The sequence below is a fragment of the Callithrix jacchus genome, chromosome 20 (genome assembly GCF_049354715.1).
Source record: "Callithrix jacchus isolate 240 chromosome 20, calJac240_pri, whole genome shotgun sequence".
In the NCBI taxonomy this organism is placed as follows: domain Eukaryota; kingdom Metazoa; phylum Chordata; class Mammalia; order Primates; family Cebidae; genus Callithrix; species Callithrix jacchus.
In genome coordinates, this window is record NC_133521.1 from 31,353,236 (window position 1) to 31,375,679 (window position 22,444).

The window sequence follows — 22,444 nt, forward strand, 5'->3', positions numbered from 1 at the left end:
GCGCCATCACGCCCAACCAGGGAATGCTTTTTATTCTCCACCCGATACCTGAGCACCACTTGCAGAGCCAGGAACACCATCTAAGTGGACTCTTGGTACTCAGAGTTCAGAATGGCAGAAGCAGGTGAAACTTTTGCTCTGGCTGTGGTCTGCCCTGAGGGGAGCTGCCCTCCCTAGTATTATTCCCATCAATCCATTCACACTCTGTATTGCTCCCTTACCCAGGATCTCCCTTTTCAGCTCAGATTTCCCCAACCTACCTTCACAGGGAAGTAGTAGGAACGAAAGCTGAGGTGGTCCCGCCCACAGAGAGGGGGATGTTCAGATCGCAGGTGCATTTCCACATGCTGGAAGAAGTCATGGTCCTGGAAGAAGAAACAAAAAAGTCTGTCACTGAGAAGTGATTTCAACTATAGTTTCTAGAAGCACAAGGAACAGACAAGCTACTGATTTTTACCACACAAACACATGGGAAATATCTAATCACTTTCTGATAATCACAGGTTTTTCTGCTAAACAGGGTAGTTAAAACCCAAAAGGAGACCTCATGTCATCTGCAGTGCAAGAGAAAATGCCACAAAAAAAGAAGGGTTTGTGAGGTCAGATTCCCAATCCCAGCTTCCGTGGCTGGAACAAAACACGCCAAACTCTGCCAAACCTCAAGTTGATGATGTGCGCCTCAGCAGGCACCATCCCATCAATACCGTCAATCCTAGTCTATAGAGTCAGGTTCTGGAGCTTTGGGCTCAGACTAACCATGTAAACTTCCATCGGACTGAAGCAAACCCTAGTACGGTATAAAAACAAACGGCCTTCCCCAGGTATGGGGAATCAAGATTCCTATCTCCCCAAGTACTTCTGTCACTTTATAATTTCCAAAACATTATTCATTATATGTGGGGATAAACAAATTTGACCTCTTCGGTAGATTCAACACCAAGAAACAACCTTAAAAGCCAAGGGAAGAGCAATGTGGGCACTCTCACCTCATGGGACGTGAATGGCACAAGGATGCCAATTCCTCCTGACAAGGTGGTATAGACAAGTGATTCTGAGCCTCCAGGGATCAGCGTGGTCTTCTGTAAGGACAGTACTGTCTCCCCGACATGGTAGTTCATAATCACCTCTGCCTGCGAGTCAGAAACAGATTAGTGACTGTGTGCCCTCAGTAGCCTCCCTGGACTCCCAGGAGCAAGCAGTGCTCCCAAAGGCACATTTCACCATCTATTAACATCCAAAAATTATTATAGAGACCAAGGTCGGAGGACTGCTTGAGCCCAGGATTTCAAGATCACCCTGGGCAACACAGTGAGGCCTCATATACCCACACCCACAAAATGTGCCAGATTTGGGGGCATGTACTGTAGTCCCAACTACTCAGGAGGCTGAGGGAGAAGGATCACTTGAGTCCAGGATGCGGAAGCTGCAGTGATCTGTGGAGTGTCACCTGCACTCCAGCCCAGGTGACAGAGACCCAAAAATTATTAAAACCTAAAAATACTTTAAAATTCTCTCATTTACTTAACGCGTAATGCCTCACAAAACATGCTAAAGTTACTGTTCATCATTTCTTAAACAATAAGAACCATTTTGTTTAATTTATCAAGTTGCCAAAAAAGAAAAAGGAAAACAAAAAAAACTACAAACTCGCAATTACTAGGCTTGTCCTCTAAAAGAGATCTCTCCAAAAGTCCAGAGACGCTCTATTAAAGCAGCGCATGCCTATGGGAGATAGTAAAGCCCAGGATAAACCTCAGAGCAGAGGACTGGGAATGGACCCTCTCTAAGGAATTCACTATCCTCCAAGGACATTTTTGCAGATGGGTAAGAAAGGACTATGGATGGAGAGCACTCAGCACAGTCATGTGCACTGTAAATAATTCACCAAAGGCAATTTCTTCAGTGAGGGCAACAGGAAAGGGCACTAAGCAGTACCCTCCCTAGGCCCCATTCTGCAATCTTACCTTCTGGGAGGCCCCGTTGAGCAAACCACGGTCCCACAGGGCTTTGTTTCCTGTAGGGTCTTCATCCACTTCATCGTTGGTGTTAGGTGGGAGCCTCACCTACAAGGAAGTAACACAAGTCACAGTGCTGGGGCCGTGACCTGCTCAACTGGGTCTCCAAGCAACATGTCTGGCCCAGGTCCTTGCAGGTCAGCCACAGCGGCAGTGCCTAGGCAGAGGCCTGAGCCCACATGTACTGCACCTTCTCTGGTGGACAGGAGCTTTGTCTTAAGAACAAGAAACTCAAAAGAATCAACCCATGAGCAAGGGTTTAACACAGCTAAGAGTAAAAGCAAAACCACACAACATAAGAGACACTCCAAAGTTCTTACAAAACATGAAAAGAAATACAGCCATTAGCTCAAACTAAATGTATTATTAAATCATGTTCAATAGGGAGGAGGGAGATAAACCACAGAGAAAAATCCAAAGACTAGTAAGAAGGCTTAAAGAACAGATTGTTTGTACAGTTGCCTTTAATAGAATAGAATTTTATACCCTTTGTACTTCTCAGATTGGAGATCATGATGCTGTGTCCTTAGCTTTACCCACAACAAACTGAACCAGCTTTCCTACACATCACTGTAATGCAAGTTAACAACTTCAACTCACCACACATATGTTGCCAAACTTGTCTGCCCCAGCCACAGTGTCATAGTCCAGGAGGCTGGCTGTAGTGACCCATCGGGGGTAGGTGTCATCAGCAAAGATGATAAGCTGGTTTTCATTACGCTTGTAGCGAACCCAGATAAAACTTTCTTGGACGTCAGATACAATTACCCTATGTCCAATAGTCTGGATCCCAGAGATATAATTGGCAATATGCTGGGAAAAACAAGGACAATAGTGGGTGTAACCCTGGGGTTCAGAACCCAAAGTCCAGTTATCCAAATGACATATACAGGGTCAGCAGAACAGCAAATATCAAAGAACAGCAGTCAGGAATGAATTCTAGGTAGAAAAAAAAGCCAAACAGCTTTTTATATAGTGCAAACATATGCCTAACTCTCATAGAAGCTAGCGGCTGGGTGCGGAGGCTCACGCCTATAATCCCAGCACTTTGGGAGGCTGAGGAGGGTGGATCACTTGAGGTCAGGAGTTTGAGACCAGCCTGACCAACATGGTGAAACCCCATCTCTACTAAAAATATAAAAATTAGCCGGGCGTGGTGGCACACACCTGTAATCCCAGCAACTCAGGAGGATGAGGCAGGAGAATCGCTTGAACCCAGGAGGCAGAGGTTGCAGTGAGCCAAGATCGTGACACTGCACTCCAGCCTGGGTGACAGAGTGAAACTCTGTCTCAAAAAAAAAAAAAAGCTAGCAAGACAGAAAGCTGGTTCTTGCTTGATAAATCAAGAAATGAGATCCTTCTACTCCTGCTCCTCTCAAAACTCAAGGGCCAGCTGGGTGCAGTGGTTCACACCTGTAATCCCGCACTTTGGGAGGCCAAGCCAAGCAGATCATGAGGTCAGGAGTTCAAGACCAGCCTGGCAACATGGTAAAACCTGGTCTCTACTAAAGATACAAAAAAATTAGCCGGACTTGGTGGTACACACCTGTAATGCCAGCTACTTGGGAGGCTGAGGCAGGAGAATCGCTTGAACCCAGGAGGTGGAGGCTGCAGTGAGCCAAAATAGCGCCATTGCACTCCAGCCAGGGCAACAAGGTGAGAAAAAAAAACAAAAAAACCCAAGGGCCTAATTCTGAAGCTGGAATTGGGGCAACACAAGTCCCAAATAAAGATAAGATTTTAAAAATCAATGCCCACCACCCCACCAATGCCTCCCCCCTTGACAGGTGAGCTAGATCTCAGCACCAATGCTAGCACATTTACCTTATTCTCACACTTTCGGAGTAACTTCTTCTTTCCCAGGTCATAGACACGCAACAGCTTCCCCACACCAATCAACACCCTCCCCTGGAATGGGGCAATGGCAGCAGGGACCTCTTCCACTGGAGTCTACAGAGGAAAAGCAGTTAATGCAGCTATTACAACAGCCAGCCAGCCACGGGTCCCGCCCTTCTGCCCAGAAATGGCTTCTTCCACAGGAGCCTATTAATACCAGTGATCTTATTTTGCTCATCAGAGAAATAAAAGACATATACAGTAGCTTCTAATGAATCAGGGTGTTGGGGTGAACAGGACCCATATATGTGCTGCACTTCACCCAGTAGAGGGGTCAATGCTACAAGTAACAAGGAGTTCTGGTACCTGATGACTGCTGCCCAGAGCCTGTGCTTGGTTTAACTGGCCTTCTAACAGTGAAGCCTGAGCATCTAAGATGGGACTGTCATTTGTAGAGGGACAGGAAAAAAACGCTAGTAAAAAGTGACATCTTTTTTTTTTTTTGAAACAGGGTCTCACTGTCGCTCAGACTGGAGTGCTGTGGCAGGCATAATCATGGCTCATTGTAGCCTGGACTTCCTGGGCTCAGGTGATCCTCCAACTTCAGTCTCCCAAGTAGCTGGGATACAGGCATGCACCACCATGCCCGACTAATTATCTGTATTTTTTTGTAGAAATTGGGTTTCACCACATTGCCCAGGCTGGTCTCGAACTCTTGGGCTCAAGTCATCTGCTCGACTCAGCCTCCCAAAGCACTGGGATTACAAGCGTGAGCCACCACACCCAGCCTAGTGACATCGTACTTGTAAAGGAGAGACAAATTTAACAAGCAAAAGGGTCTATGAAGTATTTCCTAGAGGATACTCCTCTTATGGTAGGGTTGAAGGAATCCACATGCTGTCAGTGTGGAGAGGAAAATATTCTTTTTATTTTAAAAATTATGGTAAAAGAGACATAATATAAAGTTTAGCATCTTAATCGTTTTTTTTTGTTTTTTGAGATGGAGTCTCACTCTGTCACCCAGGCTAGAGTGCAGTGGCACAATCTTGGCTCATTGCCAACCTCTGCCTCCTGGGTTCAAGCAACTCTCCTGCCTCAGCCTCCCGAGTAGCTGGGATTACAGGCGCCTACCGCCACACCTAGCTGATTTTATGTATTTTTAGTAGAGACAGGGTTTCACCATGTTGGCCAGGCTGGTCTCAAACTCCTGACCTCAGGGACAATCTGCCCACCTCAGCCTCCCAAAGTGCTGGGATTACAGACATGAGCCACTGTGCCCAGCCAATCATTTTTAACTCTACACTTCAGTGGCATTAAACGCATTTACTGTTGTTTCACCATCATGTCCAGAATTTTTTTCATCTTCCCAAACTGAAACTCTGTACCCATTAAAAGTAACTTCATTTATTTTTTTTCTGGAAATGCTGGTGGATAAGATTTTTTTTTTTCTGAGACAGAATCTTCTCTGTCACCCAGGCTGGAGTGCTGGACAGATCACTACAACCTTTGCCTCCCGAGTTCAAGCAATTCTCCTGCCTCAGCCTTTCAAGTAGCTGAGATTACAGGCACCCGCCACCATATCTGGCTGATTTTTGTATTTTTATTAGAGATGGGGTTTCACCATCTTGGCCACACCAGTCTCGAACTCCTGACCTCAGGTGATCCACCTGGCTCAGCCTCCCAAAGTGCTGGGATTACAGGCATAAGCCACAATGCCAGGCCAGAATTTTAATTCATTAAACTGCTGAATTTTGGTCACAAATTCTTGCCTGCTTAAGACAGTACACAAGGGGCTCATTAAGTATGCATCTATCTCCCCATTATGAGCAGTTAGCACATAATGGAACACACAGGCACAAGAACATCACTGTAGCTAGAAGGCCCCAGCATTTTCCGTGTGCTGGAAAGAGATGATCCCCAAAAGATTTGACCTATAATATAAGCAAAGTGGGAGAATTCAATAGGACTTAAGAACTAGGAGAGCCACTGGCTGATTCCTACCTTGTGCAAAAACTCCAGTTTTTCCCCATTGTTCACAAGCTTGTAAGTATAGACAAAGCCCCCTGCCACAGATCGGGGGTTCAGTATCAGGTCCTTGGCCACACCAACCAGCACATACCAGTCTTCACCAGTGTTGGAAAACCTGCACACAGCCACACTACACACAGAGGAAGAAGCAAGAGTCACAGGCCTTGGTCAAAACCCAGAGAGCTCCTGTTCCAGTCTACCAAACCCTGGACTGTCCTGGGCTCCTTACCTAAAAGCTGCCTCATTCTGTTCCAGCTGGACAAGGTCCAGTGTGTTCCCCTGAATGGGATTCATCACCCGGATCACAGAGGCCCACTGCCCATTGCCAGCCTTGGGAGCGCCGAAGATGGACTCAGGGAGGTTTTCGTTGAGGAATGCTGCTGCCATCTCTGCAGCCAGCTCCCGCTCATCCTCCCCTGCTGCTTCCACCATTTCCTAAACCCAAAAACACAAATAACTGAGTTGGCATGCTCAGAGTTGGGGCTGGCTAAGAGGATAGGTAGTAAGAACACTTCAGGGGCCTCTTAATACATAAAGCAGCAAAGTCTGTCATCCCAACCAGGATTTCCCAAAATGAAGATTAAAGGGAAAAGTATACAGACTAGAGAAAACAGAAGATCACAAAAGGGAAATCCAGACGTGGCTAGTTACATATTAGTAGAAAACACCAAAAACAGCAGCTGTGACAAATACTGGACTAGTGGTCTGAGAAAAATGACAATGAAATCCCCATTTTTCTATCCAACCCATCTGATTTCCCTTGCTAAGACTACTCTGTCTCCATTCTTTCAGGTTGGATCCAGTTCTACATGGTTGTAGCTACTTGGTTTTGGCTAGGAAACGAGTTGTAGAAAGAGCTGGTGTTGTAGAGAAAATGAAAGCTGTCTCCTTTGGGCCCAAATCCAGAAAATAGTCTATTTTGGAAGCTCGAGGACTGGAGAACTCTGTTTTAGAAAGGGAACTTAATTGTGAATAAATGGAGGTCAGAGGATAGTCCTGGGTTAAAAGAAAGGCTCTAAAATGAAGTACTTTGGGGCAAAGGCCTCTGCTTAAAGAAGCTGAAAGCAGCCTAGATCTTTAAAAACAAAAAATATAATAACAGTAAAAGGAGTTTAAACTTTTAATACAGTCTCATTTCCAAAGCACCACTGGTATGCAGTGGCATGATCATAGCTCACTGTAGCCTTGAACTCCTGGGCTCAAGTGATCCTCCCGCCTCAGCCTCCCAAATAGCTGGAACTACAGGTGTGCGCCACCATACCAAGCTAACTTTTAAATTTTTTTTTTTTTTTTTTTTTGAGACAGAGTTTCGCTCTTGTTTCCCAGGCTGGAGTGCAATGGCACGATCTCGGCTCACCGCAACCTCCACCTCCTGGGTTCAGGCAATTCTCCTGCCTCAGCCTCCCGAGTAGCTGGGATTACAGGCACGCGCCACCGTGCCCAGCTAATTTTTTGTATCTTTAGTAGAGACGGGGTTTCACCATGTTGACCAGGATGGTCTCGATCTCCTGACCTCGCGATCCACCCGCCTCGGCCTCCCAAAGTGCTGGGATTACAGGCTTGAGCCACCGCGCCCGGCCTAACTTTTAAATTTTTTAATAGAGGCGCGGTTTTGCCATGTTGCCCAGGCTTATCTCGAGCTAGTGGCCTCAAGCAATCCTCCCACCTCAGTTTCCCAAAGTGCTGGAAGGTTTAAACTTTTCAACCCAATTTCACATATCTTCTAATAGAACCCCTGAACGGCAGTCTCATTACCTCTGCCATCTGCTGCTTTCTCTGAGCTTTTGTGGCCTCAGTGTAGGCATTGTGGTCCGTTTCAATGATAATAAGATTGTTACTCTCAGGATGGATGACAAATTTCCTGGGTGTGTACTGCAGTGGGAAGGCTACTTGATTGAAGACAGCACCGAGCTTCTCTAATGCCAAAATCCTATGACAAAAAGCAAAGCAGTTATTTGATACTCCTCGGAACCTAGAAATTGGTGTTGAAATAGACTTTGAGCAGTCAGCAAACACATTAAGCCCTGAAGCTTTAATGTTGGCATTAAACAATGATCTCCTTAATCTAGAAGATTCTGCACTGTAGACAAAGAGATCCAGGAAGGGCCTTCCCATTCAGCAACATCCTACCACAATTATGACAATTCTAGTTCCCACCAATGAAACACAAACAACTGTCAAGAAAACTTTTTTTTAAATCACTCCAATGTTAATAAAGAGTATCAATCCCAAATTTGTTGTGAAACACTGCAATTACCTGAACATACATAGTATTTGTAGTGATTGTGCTTCATAAAATAAAGTGGATGCCTTTGTCAACAAAAAATCACCTCGGTTTAGGAAAACTATGTCAATGCAAGAGACAGAAATAGGGGACCTAAAAATTTCTGTCAAATTGGACAGAGATGCACACATAAGACAAACTATGCAAAATGAGCAGAACTCAGGTACTCTAAAAAATATAGTTACCTGGCTGGGTGCAGTGGCTCACGCCTGTAATTCCAGCACTTTGGGAGGCCAAGGTGGACAGATTACGAGGTCAGGATTTCGAGATCAGCCTGACCAACATGGTGAAACCCATCTCTACTAAATATATAAAAATTAGCTGGGCGTGGTGGCATGTGCCTGTAATCCCAGCTACCCAGGAGACTTGAGGCAGGAGAATCACCTGAACTCTATATAGTTACCTGCTCTCTAATGATGGAGTTTTATTTGTAGTTTATTCTCTACATTAAAAAAAGTAGAGGCTGGGCACGGTGGCTCGCACCTGCAATCCCAATACTTTGGGAGGCTGAGGTGGGCAGATCTCCTAAGGCTAGGAGTTCAAGACCAGCCTAGGCAACACTGAAACACCAACTCTACTAAAAATAAGAAGAAGAAGAAAAAAAAAAGCTGGGTGTGGTGGAGCATGCCTATAGTCCCAGCTACTTGGGAGGTTGAGGTAGGAGGGTCTCTTGAGCCCAGGAGCTCGAGACCAGCCGGGGCATCATGGTGAAATCCCATCTCTATAAATAAAACAAAAATTAGCTGGGCATGATGACATGTGCCTACAGTCCCAGCTACTCGGGAGGTTGAGACAAAAAAAAAAGGAAGCTGGGGCTGTAGTGAGCCATGATCCCACCACTGCACTCCAACCTGTACAACAAACAGAGTAAGACCTAATCTCAAAAAATAAATTTAAAAATAATTAAATTTTAAAAATAAACAAACTGCTCCCAAGAACTCTGCTTTTATTTGTCTCAAACAGTCATCTTCCCTAACTTAGTTTTAGGGGGAAGTAAGTTCTGTTGCTAGGAAATCTAAAAATCTGTAGGGATTGTCTAAATCTATAGCAATTCAGGAGTTAGGGGGACCACAGATGAGGCTGTAAGACTGGGCTTAAAAAACAAGGAGAACTTTGACAGGCAGGTATGTAAGTGGGTGAAGCATTCCAGGACAGGTAGAGATTCAAAAAATATTAAGTGATGTAGAGAAGTGCAGGGAGATCAAGTCTGCTGGAGCAGAAGATACATACAAAGATGACGGAAAGAAAAAGGGCAATGACCAAGAAAAGACCCTGAAAGCTGTTGCAAAGAAATTTTGGGAGCTCATTTGATAAGCAATAGTGATTAATCTATAAAGAGGCCAGTTCCATTATGAACAGCCAATAGTTATAACCAGGATGTGAACAACTTTGGTGGCCTAAGTTTAAAAGCCCCCGAAAACTTAAGGAAGCCAAACTGACTGGGTTATTTCAGGTTATTTTCCATCTTACAAGGAATATTACATACAGTGCTCAAACTTCCTATCAATATTACCAGGAAGAACAATTTTGTCAACTTGAAAAAGGTCTAAATGACATATGTTGGTTAAAATTTAAGATTTAACACTGCAAATGATAAGAGTAAGAAAGGTTATCAATGCAGTGATCCAATACTTGCTCTAAAACTAATTCAATGGCAATGCCCTTTTGCTAGAGAACAAAAATCTGAAATCTCAGGAAGACTGGACTGTACTGCTCAGTACTGAAGCTTGGCCGTGAAAGTCTTAACAGAAGCTAAAACACCGAAACTTGGCTTCCAGGTACTAAAATCCTGAGCCAAATGAAAGTTTCAATTGTAACACACAAGTCTCATGGGAAAGGCAGTTCTCTGCCACCTCTTCACAGCGTCCTCTAACACTCTGGCAGAACTAGTCTGAGACCTTGGCAGAAAGACTTCCTGCTGGGCTTGAAACATGGACTCACTCACCGCAGGGTGTTGGTGGAGATGGCCACAATGCCCTCAGGACACTGTTCCGAGGCAAAGCCCGACGCAAATTCCAGTGTCTCATAAGACAAGGGGGTGAGATGGAAGCGAGATTGGTAAGAATAGCTCAGCCATGAGCGGCTTGACATGGCCAATACCTGAGGGGAAAAACACAGCTCCACTAAGTTTGGGAAAAAACACAAACATGATAAACTGACCAAAAACCTTATCCCTAAATTTCAGTGCAGAGTATCCTAAGATATCCTGGAAATCTAACAGGCTGTCTTAAGAAAAAGAGGGTTAGAAAGAGGCAGTGTAGCTGAGCATATGCAAAAGGCATGGACTACGAGCCATATGATCTAAACAAACCACATCATCTCTCTTAGCCTGCTTCCATGTTTGTAAAATGAAAATAGTGCCACAAGGCTAGACAGCTCCAAGAATTAAACGGAATGAAGGCCAGGCAAGGTGGCTCATGCCTGTAATCCACTTTGGGTGGCCGAGGCAGGCAGATCCCGAGGTCAGGAGTTTGAGACCAGCCTGGACAACACAGTGAAACCTCATCTCTACTAAAAATACAAAAATTAGCTGGGCACGGTGGCGGGTGCCTGTAATCTCAACTACTGGGGAGGCTGAGGCAGTAGGATCATTTGAACTAGGAAGCCAGAGTTTGCAGTGAACCAAGATAGCATCACTGCACTCCAGCCTGGGCAACAGAGTGAAAAAAAAGAATTACATGGAATCAATCAGCACAGTGCCCAGAAACACTAACATTCTTAACTACACAGTATACAATGTTTCCCAATCTCTTTCACATTAGGTAGTAAAGTCAGTACTGATCTAAGACTGGGGTAAAACTCAGAAGAATTCTCATGGCTAGTGGTGTCCTAGATGGGAGGTTTCCAGCCCTATTTGACCAATGAGGGGACTAAAGGGATCAATATCTCAACCCACGTATAAATGACATGGTACCATGGAAGCCCAATGAGGAGGCTCTAGGTTAGGAAACTCAGGACTTCCCACATTAAAAAAACCAATCAAGACGGAGTGGTAAATTAGTGGAAGTAAAGCTTACAACAAAGACTGTTCTCAGATGGTGCCACTAAAATCCCAAACATGTTCCCTGTCCCCAACCTTCATTACTTACAGCCTCCTGGCCTTGCATTCGGACTCGGAAGAGCTTCACGGGACGGGAACCCAGGTACCGAGTGCGAGTGTCAGACAAATCTCCAGTGACAGGGTCCAGGACAGTCCTCAGCAACACACCGTTCTAATCAAAAGGAGAGGAGCGGGTGAAGCCTACTCATGATGGAAGCCTAGCAGCTATGATGGGAAACTTCCCCCTTGGCTACTTCATATAAGAAATCAGAGCAGATGGAAAGAAATAACTTGGTTGTTTAAAAAAAAAGATCCTAAATAATCAGATAGCCATTCATTCATTCTCTCATAAATCACTTAATCATTCAAAGTTATGGACCATCTACTAAGTAAAAACAAACTTATTTTTCATTGGATCTCGTTAAAATTTATTTTTACCATGTATGTTAAATCCTTCCTCATTAATGTGTATTTCAAATAAATAAATAAATAACCATATCAACCACGGTCCCTAAACAGCATTCCTCTTAAAGGAACAAGGTTTCTAAAAGTAAAGACTCGTCTGGAGCTGGAGCAGAATGTTCCAGACACATGTGGGGACATCTTATTGTGCAACAAGGAAAGGAAACCCTCACAAATAGTGGGGTCAGGTTAAAAAGACAAAGAAACCAACTTGAAAGAGAAATTTCCACTTTTCTAGAATGAGGCAATTAAGCATCCCCACACATACAAAAAAAAGCCAGGTGAGGTGGCTCACACCTGTAATCACAGCACTGTGGGAGGCCAAGGAAGGAGGACTGCTTGAGGCCAAGAGTTCAAGAGCAACCTGGCCAACACAGTGAGACTCTATTAAAAAAAAAACACACACAGAGGAGTTAAATCCATACAAGTTTATGATGTTACTCTATTTTATTTTTATTTATATATTGAGACAGGGTCTCACTCTGTCACTCAGGCTAGAGTACAGTGGTACAAGCTCACTTTAGCCAGGCCTCCCAGGCTCAAGCAATCCTCCCACCTAAGCCTCCCAAGTAGATGGGACTACAGAAATGCACCACCTTTCCCAACTATTTTTTGCATTTTTGGTAGAAATAAGGTTTTGCTATGTTGCCCAGGCTAGTCTCAAACTCCTGCGCTCAAGTGATCCATCCACCTCAGTCTCTCAAAGTGCTGGGATAGGCATGAGCTACAGCACCTGGCCAATGTTACTCTAAAAAACAGCAAAAAGCCCACCTTACTGGTCCCCACGTGCTATGGCCCTTACTCTTTACTCTGAAAACAGGTGAACAATGAAAAAAAAAAAAAGTATCCTTTTCCTGTATAAACTGTACTTACAGTAAGCAAAGTAATGCCCCCTCCCCCAATAATTAAATCTGAATCTAACCAATTTCATGATCTGCAATATGCAATACTATAGCTATACCAAGCTACATGTGGCTCATCAGAACTGAGACAGGACCTAGAGTGGTGTCTCACATCTGTAATCGCAGCCCTTTGGGAGTCAAGGCGGGTGGATCACTTGAGCTGAGGAGTTCAAGACCAGCTGAGGAGTTCAAGACCAGACAGGCAAAACCCTGTCTCTACTAGAAGCACAAAAAATTAGCTGAGATCGCACCACTGCACTCTAGCCTACGCAACAGAGCAAGACTTTCTCAAGGAAAAAAATTTTTTCGTAAAAATAGATTTTAAAAAGAACTAAGACTGACTGTTAAGTGTAAAGTACCAAATACCAGATTTCAGACTTAATTAAGAAAAAAAGAGAGAGAAAAAGGTAAAGTACCTTAGCAATTTTTATATTAACTACATGTTGGAATGATTTTAGATATACAGAGTTAAAAGAACATTAAAACTGGCCAGGCACAGTGGTTCATGCCTGTAATCCCACCAGCACATTTGGAGGCCAATGTAAGAGGATCACTTGAGGCCAGGAGTTTAACACCAGCCTGAGCAACATAGCAAGAGACTATCTCATTTTAAAAAAAAAAAAAAAAAGAAGAAGAAGAAGAAGAAAAAAAACATTCAAATTACTTTTTTCCTTTTTGTGGCTACAAATATTTAATTTTTTGTTTTGAGATGGAGTTTTTCTCTTGTTGCAGGCTGGAGTGGAATGGCACTATCTTGGCTCACTGCAACCTCCACCTCCCGGCTTCAAGCCATTCTCCTGTCTCAGCCTCCCAAGTAGATGGGATTACAGGCATGTGCTACTGCACCCAGCTAATTTTGTATTTCTAGTAGAAATGGGGTTTCTCCATGTTGGTCAGGCTGGTCTCAAACTCCCTACCTCAAGTCATCTGCCCACCTGGCCTAGAAAATTTAAATTACACCTGTAGCTCACCTTATATTTCTAACGGATGGCATGGTCTTAACTCTACCCACCAGCTTAATAAAGAGGATACAGAAACATTGAACACACAAGCAATGACTTTGTCAAGTCCAGAAGGTGGGAAATTGTACAAGACAAATGATGTGATCTTGTAATGCTGCAAAATGGGGTAGGACAGGTTAAGAGACATAAAAAGACAGATGAAGCAAATGGAAAAAAGCGTAGAGTGCTATGCTGAGAAGCTGAGCACAACCAACTCTAAAGCCACTTTGGGGGAAAGAAGAACAACGGGAAAAACTGGAACATGGTACTAAAAAACTATTGTTGTATTTTGCTGAGCATGATAATACTAATGTCTTACAAAAACAGACATCTGTTGGAGCTACATTATCAATTATCTGTAGATGAAATGACAACATCTTGGATCTGCTTTAAAAATAGTCCAGGGAAAAGATAAAACAGAAACAGCAGAATGTTGTTAGCTGTTAAAACTAAAAAAGAAAAAAAAAAAAAAAAAAAAGAAAATACATGTGGCAGCCAGTTAAAATCAAACAAAAGAAAAAAAATGATAAACAGTAACAACCCTCCCCAAAAAAACTGGGTACATGGAAGTTCAACTGTATTAGTTTCTCTACCTTCTGGTTGTGTTTGAGATTTCGAAATCAGGAAGTAAAATTAAAAAGGAAAAAATACCTGGGCTAGATTACTTAGATGTCAATAATGATTAAAGAAAATAAAAATACATGATCAAGAATCCTGACACTATGTTAGTGTCAAAGCACACTTTTTCACAGCAGGAAGAGCTCAGCAACTTTGGCAACAGGGAACATTTAGAGGTCCTTTATTGCTAACGAAGCCAATTACGAACCGAGAGGTATTCATTCCAAAAGCAGAAATGAATAGTGGTAACTACAAGTGATCCCATCCAGTTCTGACTTAGAGCAGCTATCAAAAAGCATTTATCAGAGCTGAGCGCAGTGGCTCAAGCCTGTAATCCCAGCACTTTGGGAGGCCGAGGTGGGTGAATCACGAGGTCAAGAGATCGAGACCATCCTGGTCAACATGGTGAAACCCCGTCGCTACTAAAAATACAAAAAATTAGTTGGGCATGGTGGTGCGTGCCTGTAATCCCAGCTACTCAGGAGGCTGAGGCGGGAGAACTGCCTGAACTCAGGAGGCGGAGGTTGCAGTGAGCCAAGATCGTACCATTGCACTCCAGCCTGGGTAACAAGAGCGAAACTCCGTCTCAAAAAAAAAGAAAGCATTTATCACATGTGAAGACTCTTTATGAAAATATTTCTTTCCCAGCCTAACTTGTTCAAATTAAAGAGTTAAGACAGCAGAACCCAGAGTGACACTGTTTACTTTTCATAAGGCGAGGATCTGAAACCATGGAGAGAGAAAATGTCTGTTATCAAAAAAAGGGAGTGCATGAAACCTACAGAAGGCCTGATGTCCACAATGTAGGCCTCTGGATCTCTTACCTGTAGCCCAATATTCAGGTATAGGAAGCCAATCGAGCCCCTCTCACCCAGTTCATCCTGCTTCTCAGTCCCACCCATTTCCACGATACACAAGGACTCAGGCTGGGCTGGGAGAGCCTGCATGCTTAAAGGTTGCAAACAGTCCTGAGAGAGAGAGAGAGAGAGAAATCATAAAAACACAGAAAACAACAATATTGGGGGGAAAAAAACATACTTAGGAAAATCTAATTCTAGAATTAGATTATGCACAGAAAAACCCCTGGAAGTGAGTTTTAAGAGAGTATTGAATTATTAGTTACACCAAATCTCAGAATAAGCTTCAGGAAGATCATGCTTTTCTCCTGTTGTCAAAGGAGATAATGGTAAAGGTAATAAAACAAAGCACACCTCCCACAAAGTCATCTAGGGTCCCGGAGCAAGTCAAATTTAAGCGGTCTTGGTTTTTAACAAAGAAAAGGGAATTGAAGCTTAAGCCAAAGAAGCATTTCTGTAGTCTCAGGGATCATATCCTTAAACCACAGCACCCAGCAGGAGACTCCCGAAACACACTGCAACACAAATGAAGCAGTAGGTACAGATTTTGGGGTCTAACCCAGCTGATCTCAGAGATGGACAATGGACATCAGGAGTGGGCCAGATGGTCAGGTTCCAACCAGATGATCCCTAAAGCTTAGAGTGCCACTCACTGAGGGGTCCAGGGAGATAATTCTGACAGTGTTGTCAACAAGCCCCACGGCGAGGAAGCGAGACCGCTGCTCTCCAGGGGGTACATTGGCCAGACTCATGCAAACCACATCTGCTGACATCTCCTTCCGTTCTGTGTATTCATTGAGCTGTCCTGACTACAGGAGGAAAAACAGAGTGAAGTCAAAACTACAAAGGGGTGAGTCTAGATGCTCCAATTCACCCCAACCCTGGACCTAGAGAATGAAGGGGGGGCTGTTAAATTTTGTTCTGCTTCCCCCCACTCCTCTCAGTATAGTCAATGACAAGAATTTTCCTGAGTTCCCAAGACTGAATTTAACAGGCACACTGCAAGCAAAAAGAGTATCTCTACCAATCGGAGAATGAAAAGACCTTTGAGAAGGCCAATGTTCCACCAATTTTCTAAGCCAACTTTGCTCTCAGGAAATGGAGATATATAAAACTATTTATGCGTTTATGAGAATACTCTGGGTGAAGGGCAAATACGGTTAAAGACAAGGAAATCTCAACCAAAGGTACAGTGAGACTACAAATTTTGCCACACTAGAAAACTCCTGAGAGCAAGATAGTTAAGTGTACTGAATATCCTCCCATACAGAAGTTTTCAGAAATAGATTCAGACTGTAGAAATTAAATCTATGCCAAATATTTGTTGGAAAAGTAGAGAGTGAAATGCAGGAGGAGCAAGTGTTTAATTGCTAAGAGGGGATTTCATAAATCCACCAAGAATTAGGCATCAACTTACCCTTTTCCCCACCACTGGGATGCTGGTGAAAAGATGGCCAAATCGTTTTGTGGACACTTCGACTCTCTTTAACTGTCATCTAAATGCCTAGACTACAATGGCCATCTTTCCCTTTGGACCCTACACTAAGCAATGATAAAAGAACATACGGGATCCATCTCGAAATAGACCAGCTCTCCTCCCGTCAGGGCAATCACCACTTGTCGCTGGTTCACTGCACACTTCACAATTGTTTTCTTTCCAGGGGTCTTCCACTCATTGACTCTTTTGTCTGCTCGTATGTGCCGAATGCCATCTGGATAGACCTAGAGTCAATAACAGAAAGAAACTGACTTTAATGATTTGACTCATCACTCAGAATGACCCTCACACCTATCAGATCTCTCACTATGATCAGACCTGCGGCCATCGCATTTGAGGCACCAGTGGAGTCAATGACAAAAGAGTTATTTAATAGGCCCCAGGCAAGGTCAACTTTTAAATAATATTTTGCAATGTCCACTTCAAAGAAGTTCAAATCTTATTAACAAAACACTTATATTTACTAGAGATGTAGATAGCAGTGATGTGGCTCTGTAACCAAAAAAAAGGCAAATACAGAGGGGATATTATGTGCCAAACTCATATGTTCCCTCCCTAAGGCCTGCTGGAAGGTGAGGGTGAAAAGAGACGTGAACACAGCAGCCTACACCACAACAAAGGCCAAGAAAGAACAAAGCAAGCCGAGTAGGTAAGCTCTGAGAATCCTCACCTGCACCAAGGCATCATCTCCTAACAACGAGCAGGACAAGGTTGGGGTGGTCCCCAAGAACCCAGAGTCAGTCACTTCTTCTACAGTCTCTCCAATGGACAACACCAGGGTAGCATTCACGAAAGACACAATGATGTAGGCATCAAACTCATCTGAAAAACAAAAGAAGGGAGTTGGTTAGATAATAACTCATTAGAACTACAAAGCCAAATGAAACACTAAGAGTTCTCTTCGGAACCTTCCAAGGCACTTCTATGTGTAGTTATTACACACAACACATGCACAGAGCAGAGGATGAGCCAAAAGAAAAATGGAAGTCATAAGAGCCTACAGATATACCCTCTGTCCTCAATATTTTCTTAAGACATCTGCTAGAGAAGTGAGGACAAAGCAAAGGAATTGGAGGCATGAGGACATTTTTAATACAATATTGATGCATGAACATATTGAGCTAGAGCTTCATTTATTTGTGCCAGTTGTCAATCCACAATCCCTGCCTAAAAAGAGATACCCCTTTTAACTAGGAAAGACCCCTAACTTCTTCCAAAAGCAGCTTATGTGGGAATAAACACAAGCTTTAATGAATAAAATAGGGATTACTTAAGCCTCTGTGAGACTAAGTCATTCTAGGGTTGGAAACTGAGACTCCTAGTCCCAAAGGGAATGATGTAAGAAAACTAGATAACCAGGAATTGGGGGGGGGGGGCGGTGTTTATATTGTTATACCTTGACCTCTCTGGTTTTTCACTACTTAGAAATAGAACAATCCCGTGGTCATGAGCAATCCTATTAGAATTTGCTTTTTATAATGAAATGTAGTTGAATAAACAAACACTAATGAGTTTCTCAAGGAAGTCAGAGGACTTGAGGTATATATCAGAAACCCTCAAAATTTCTTCTGCAGATCCCTGTTTCCCATATATCTCACCCCACAACAAAAAACACCTTCTGCAAATGTCCCCATCCAGTACAATGTATGGCATACAGCTTGATAAAAGTTGAGTAAAGGCATGCTAATTTTTTAAGAGTTGAGATTTTCCTACTTTACATTTGAACTTTTCTATCAACACCCCCTTGCCCAGAAATCAGATAAAAAAAGAACAGAACAAGAAACAGTACCAAAATGTAGTGGCTACCTCACTCCTAGTAGTAGCAGCTATAGGACCCTGTCTGCCTAAGCACTTGTCAAGATCTCAATGCCAGAGGGCTGGTCTATCCACCCACATGAAGAGCATACTTTTGGTTCTGATGACTTCAAATGAGGTTCAGCTGAACTAAGATTACTAGATTGGCTCTGCAGAATGCAGAATCAGCATTCTTTAAAGAAGCAGGGGTCAAGTGAAGGTAGATCATTCGACTGGGCATGGTGGCTCATGCCTATAATCCCAGCACTTTGGGAGGCCAAGGTGGGTGGATCACTTGAGGTTAAGAGTTCGAAACCAGCCTGGCCAACATGGTGACAGCCTGTCTCTACTAAAAAAATTAATAAAATAAAATAGAAAAATTAGCCGGGCATGGTATCGGGCAGCTATAATTCCAACTACTCAGGAGGCTGAGGCAGGACAATCACCTGTACCCAGGAGGCGGAGGTTGCAGTTAGCCGAGATTGTGCCACTGCACTCCAGCCTGGGTGACAGAATGAGACTCTGTCTCAAAGCAAACAAACAAACAACAAGATGTATCATTGGCGTGGCCTACAGTAGTGTTCTGCCCTATCAGCAGGACATAAAATCAATTTAATGGGTTGCACAATAGGCACTTTATAACAGAAATAAATGTAATCAACGATGCTGCTTCATATATAGTAAAATAATTACTGTTTTGTGAGACTTTTGTTTCAGTTAATATTATATATATATGTATTTACCGTGGTGGCTGTAAAACAAGGCTCAAAGGTTTTTTAATGGGCATGCTCTAATGGTTAGACCAGGAATCCAGAGTAAAGGTTCAATTTCCAAATCATAAGGAATAATACTGGACATGAAGATACTTGGTTTTTCATCATTTTGTTAGAACTGTCATTACATATCAAATGCTTTGAGGACGTCTTACAAAGTGACTTTGTAAAATTAAGCACTATTCACTATCACGAGTGAGGACATGGTTGTCTCTGAAATGGATGTCTCAATAGCTTACAACAAAACCAAAAAATCTCTATATAACACCAAGCTTGGAACCTTTACTCCAATTCTCAGTTTTTGCACTGGAAATTTTTGTTGTGTAAAAATAACAGAAGTTGCTTAATTTTAACATTACCATTTCATGTGTTCCCATTACTGAAACCTAATAATCTTAAAAAGTGTGTCAAAGCAAATTAAAGCCAAGCAACAAAAGGCTGTAACTGGCCAGGATTTCTGGTCTCGGTTCTTCACCAAGGGGAAAAGGGGGCCTTCCAGAAGACAGACCATACAACCTTTGACTTTCATGGGAGAGAATGGGGAAAGGAAGGGAGGAAGGGTACCTTTCCTTTGACCAAGACTCCAGATTACTCAAACATAAAAGAAAATAAATGCTCAGTGGATTCAAATAGGGTCATACTTTTGCTAGACAATTCAAAACGTGAGTCAATGACATCTCAAAGCTGCTTTAAATCACAGATTTTCTCAAAATAAACACTGTCCTGTGAACACCAAACACACTATAACTTCTACCCCTTCCTTCTACCGCAAGGAAGAGTTATAGCAGATTAACTCTTATGTACTAGAGTAATTACAGATTAAAAGTTGGAGTTCAAGCCAGGCATGGTGGTTCAAGCACTTTGGGAGGTTGACGAGGGAGGATCATTTGAGCTCCGAAGTTCAAGACCACCTTGGGTAACATAACAAGACCCCGACTCCACAAAAAATTACAATTATTATTTTTATTTATTTATTTATTGAGATGGAGTTCTGCTCTTGTTGCCCTGGCTAGAGTGCAATGGCGCGATCTCGGCTAACCACAACCTCTACTTCCCGGGTTCAAGCAATTCTCCTGTCTTAGCCTCCCAAGTAGCTGAGTATTACAGGCATGTACCACCGTGCCCAGCTAATTTTGTATTTTTAGTAGAGATAGGGCTTCTCCATGTTGGTGAGGCTGGACTCGACCTTGCCACCTCAGGTGATTCACCCACCTCAGCCTCCCAAAGTGCTGGGATTACAGGCATGAGCCACTGCACCCAGCCCAAAGAATTATTAAAAAAAAAAGTTGGAGTTTAGAACAAAGCCAAGCTTTAGTCAAGATAAATGACTAGGAACTGTATCATCCACACTGCCCTTTTCTAAGAGATGCAAGTCTCACGTGAAAGAACAATAGTTCATACCTCAGTGAAGAATCTATCAGGGTATGAGAATGCATCTTTAGGTCTCAGTTCAGCAGGGCTCCATCTGTCTGAACACTGCTTAGGACCCCAGAAGAGGGAATGTTTTTCTCTTCTACTTCCCTTGCCTTAGGATTTAAGGCTCAACCAGCAGCTCACTCCAAAAGGTAAAGTGAGCGACTATCCAGATAACTGAAACCTCCACTAACTCACTCTCACTTCATAGACAAGATTAATCTTGCTTCAGCAAGTCCTGAATATACTCAAAAGCTTTCTCCAGGTCCTGATCTTTCAGTCAGGACACCTGGAATGTACAACTCCAAGAGAGTATAAAGCTAAAGTTCTCTAGCTAGAGACTCTTTTAGCTTGGTAAAAGACAAATTAACCATATTTGACAAATTCTATGGGAGAAAGTAGAGAGGCAGACTCCTGCCTCAGACCATCTCATCACAGGCAGACAGTGTATAGCACTATTATGCCCAGTGACATCCAAGTGCAAAGTTACCCTCTGACAGACACTATCAGAGCAGCCTCAATATATTGTGCAGGTCCCTCTCCCTGGATAAAGTATGAGAACCCACAGTCAACCCTAGCAGTAGGTACACACCTGTGGTGATCAGCACCTTCACCAGCCACCTGTGGAAGAGAAAAAAAGGCTTGGTATTGGTAGTGTGTATCACCAAGTACCAGCCAAGGTTAGTATTTGCCTGGAAGACTGCAGCATGTGCGGACAGAAGGAATGTTCACTCAATAGTAACTTGGGGTATCTGGAAACTGAGTGAACCAAGAGAACCCGACCAATATTTATGGGTGACTCCCAAATTACAGTACCGAAAGAATATAATTTAGCAGGATATAGTCCTTTCCGAGACTTCTGACATTTAATAAAGGAGAAAAACTTTCAACTACAAGTTCCATCATGCAACAAACTGCCAGTCACCAAGTTAGCAAATGCTGTCCCTCTTAAGAACCTCTCCTGATCTTCAAACACTTGCCCCCTCCTTTAACCCCTCCTGGCAATGTACCCATGCCTTTCACCACATCACAACACACAACAGTTTTGTATATTTGTCTTCTTTTTTAGATGGCAAGAGCTCTGAGGCAAAGACGCTATCTTAATTACTCTGAGTACATGGTGGGGACTCAAACAACGAAACTTATCCTGAATGAAACCAGCAAGACCCACAGACTCTCACTGCAGTTAATCAAAATGGACACTGGACTGAGATTCAGGAAACAGGATTTTCTGTCCCCACTACCTAGACTATGTCTTGAGATGGTCAACCCCTATAACTTCCTGTATTCTTCATAAACAGTCAGGGTTAACTTTTCTGTAAACCTAAATTCATTTTCTTTTTCGTTTTCTGCGACGGAGGCTTCCTCTGTTACCCAGGCTGGACTGCAGTGGTACATTCTCAGCTCACTGCAACTTCCACCTCCCACTTTCAAGTGATTCTCCTCCCTCAGCCTCCCAAGTAGCTGGGATTACAGGCATGCACCACCACACCCAGCTAATTTTTGTATTTTTAGTAGAGACAGGGTTTCACCATGTTGGCCAGGCTGGTCTTAAACTCCTGACCTCAGGTGATCTGCCCAGCTCGGCCTCCCAATATGCTGGGATTAGAGGTGTGAGCCACCGCACCCAGCCCTGAATCTGTTTTAAAATAAAAAGTTTATTTAAAAAGTTAAACACCAACAAGGAGCAACTACTTTATGCAGACATTATACACAAAACCAGGTGCCTAATAATTATCTTTTCAGCTCATAAGCCTACCAATTTCTTATTCACATTTTTCCCTTTCTACTCAACTCGGATACAATTCAAATGCCTACAATGAAAACTAATTCCACAAAAATGAGTATTCTACTAATAGTAAGTTGTTTTCCTCCTACATATTTCCCAACTCGTTAAATGTTTCATACAAGCAGAATATCTAA

At 43.1% G+C, this 22,444-nt stretch overlaps 1 protein-coding gene across 1 annotated transcript in view; it reads right to left on the reverse strand.

The window, feature by feature from the left end:
* SF3B3 (splicing factor 3b subunit 3) overlaps positions 1-22,444 on the reverse strand; it is a 47,541-nt gene that overhangs the window by 807 nt on the left and 24,290 nt on the right. The window contains exons 12-25 of the mRNA XM_002761136.6: positions 17,212-17,363; positions 16,610-16,765; positions 15,697-15,852; positions 15,011-15,154; positions 11,253-11,375; positions 10,109-10,263; positions 7,635-7,809; positions 6,109-6,314; positions 5,853-6,009; positions 3,840-3,965; positions 2,616-2,828; positions 1,965-2,063; positions 987-1,130; positions 261-365 (exon numbers count right to left, since the gene is read on the reverse strand). Coding sequence (XP_002761182.1) covers positions 261-365; positions 987-1,130; positions 1,965-2,063; positions 2,616-2,828; positions 3,840-3,965; positions 5,853-6,009; positions 6,109-6,314; positions 7,635-7,809; positions 10,109-10,263; positions 11,253-11,375; positions 15,011-15,154; positions 15,697-15,852; positions 16,610-16,765; positions 17,212-17,363 — 2,111 coding nt within the window. The remainder of the gene's footprint in view (positions 1-260; positions 366-986; positions 1,131-1,964; positions 2,064-2,615; positions 2,829-3,839; positions 3,966-5,852; positions 6,010-6,108; positions 6,315-7,634; positions 7,810-10,108; positions 10,264-11,252; positions 11,376-15,010; positions 15,155-15,696; positions 15,853-16,609; positions 16,766-17,211; positions 17,364-22,444) is intronic.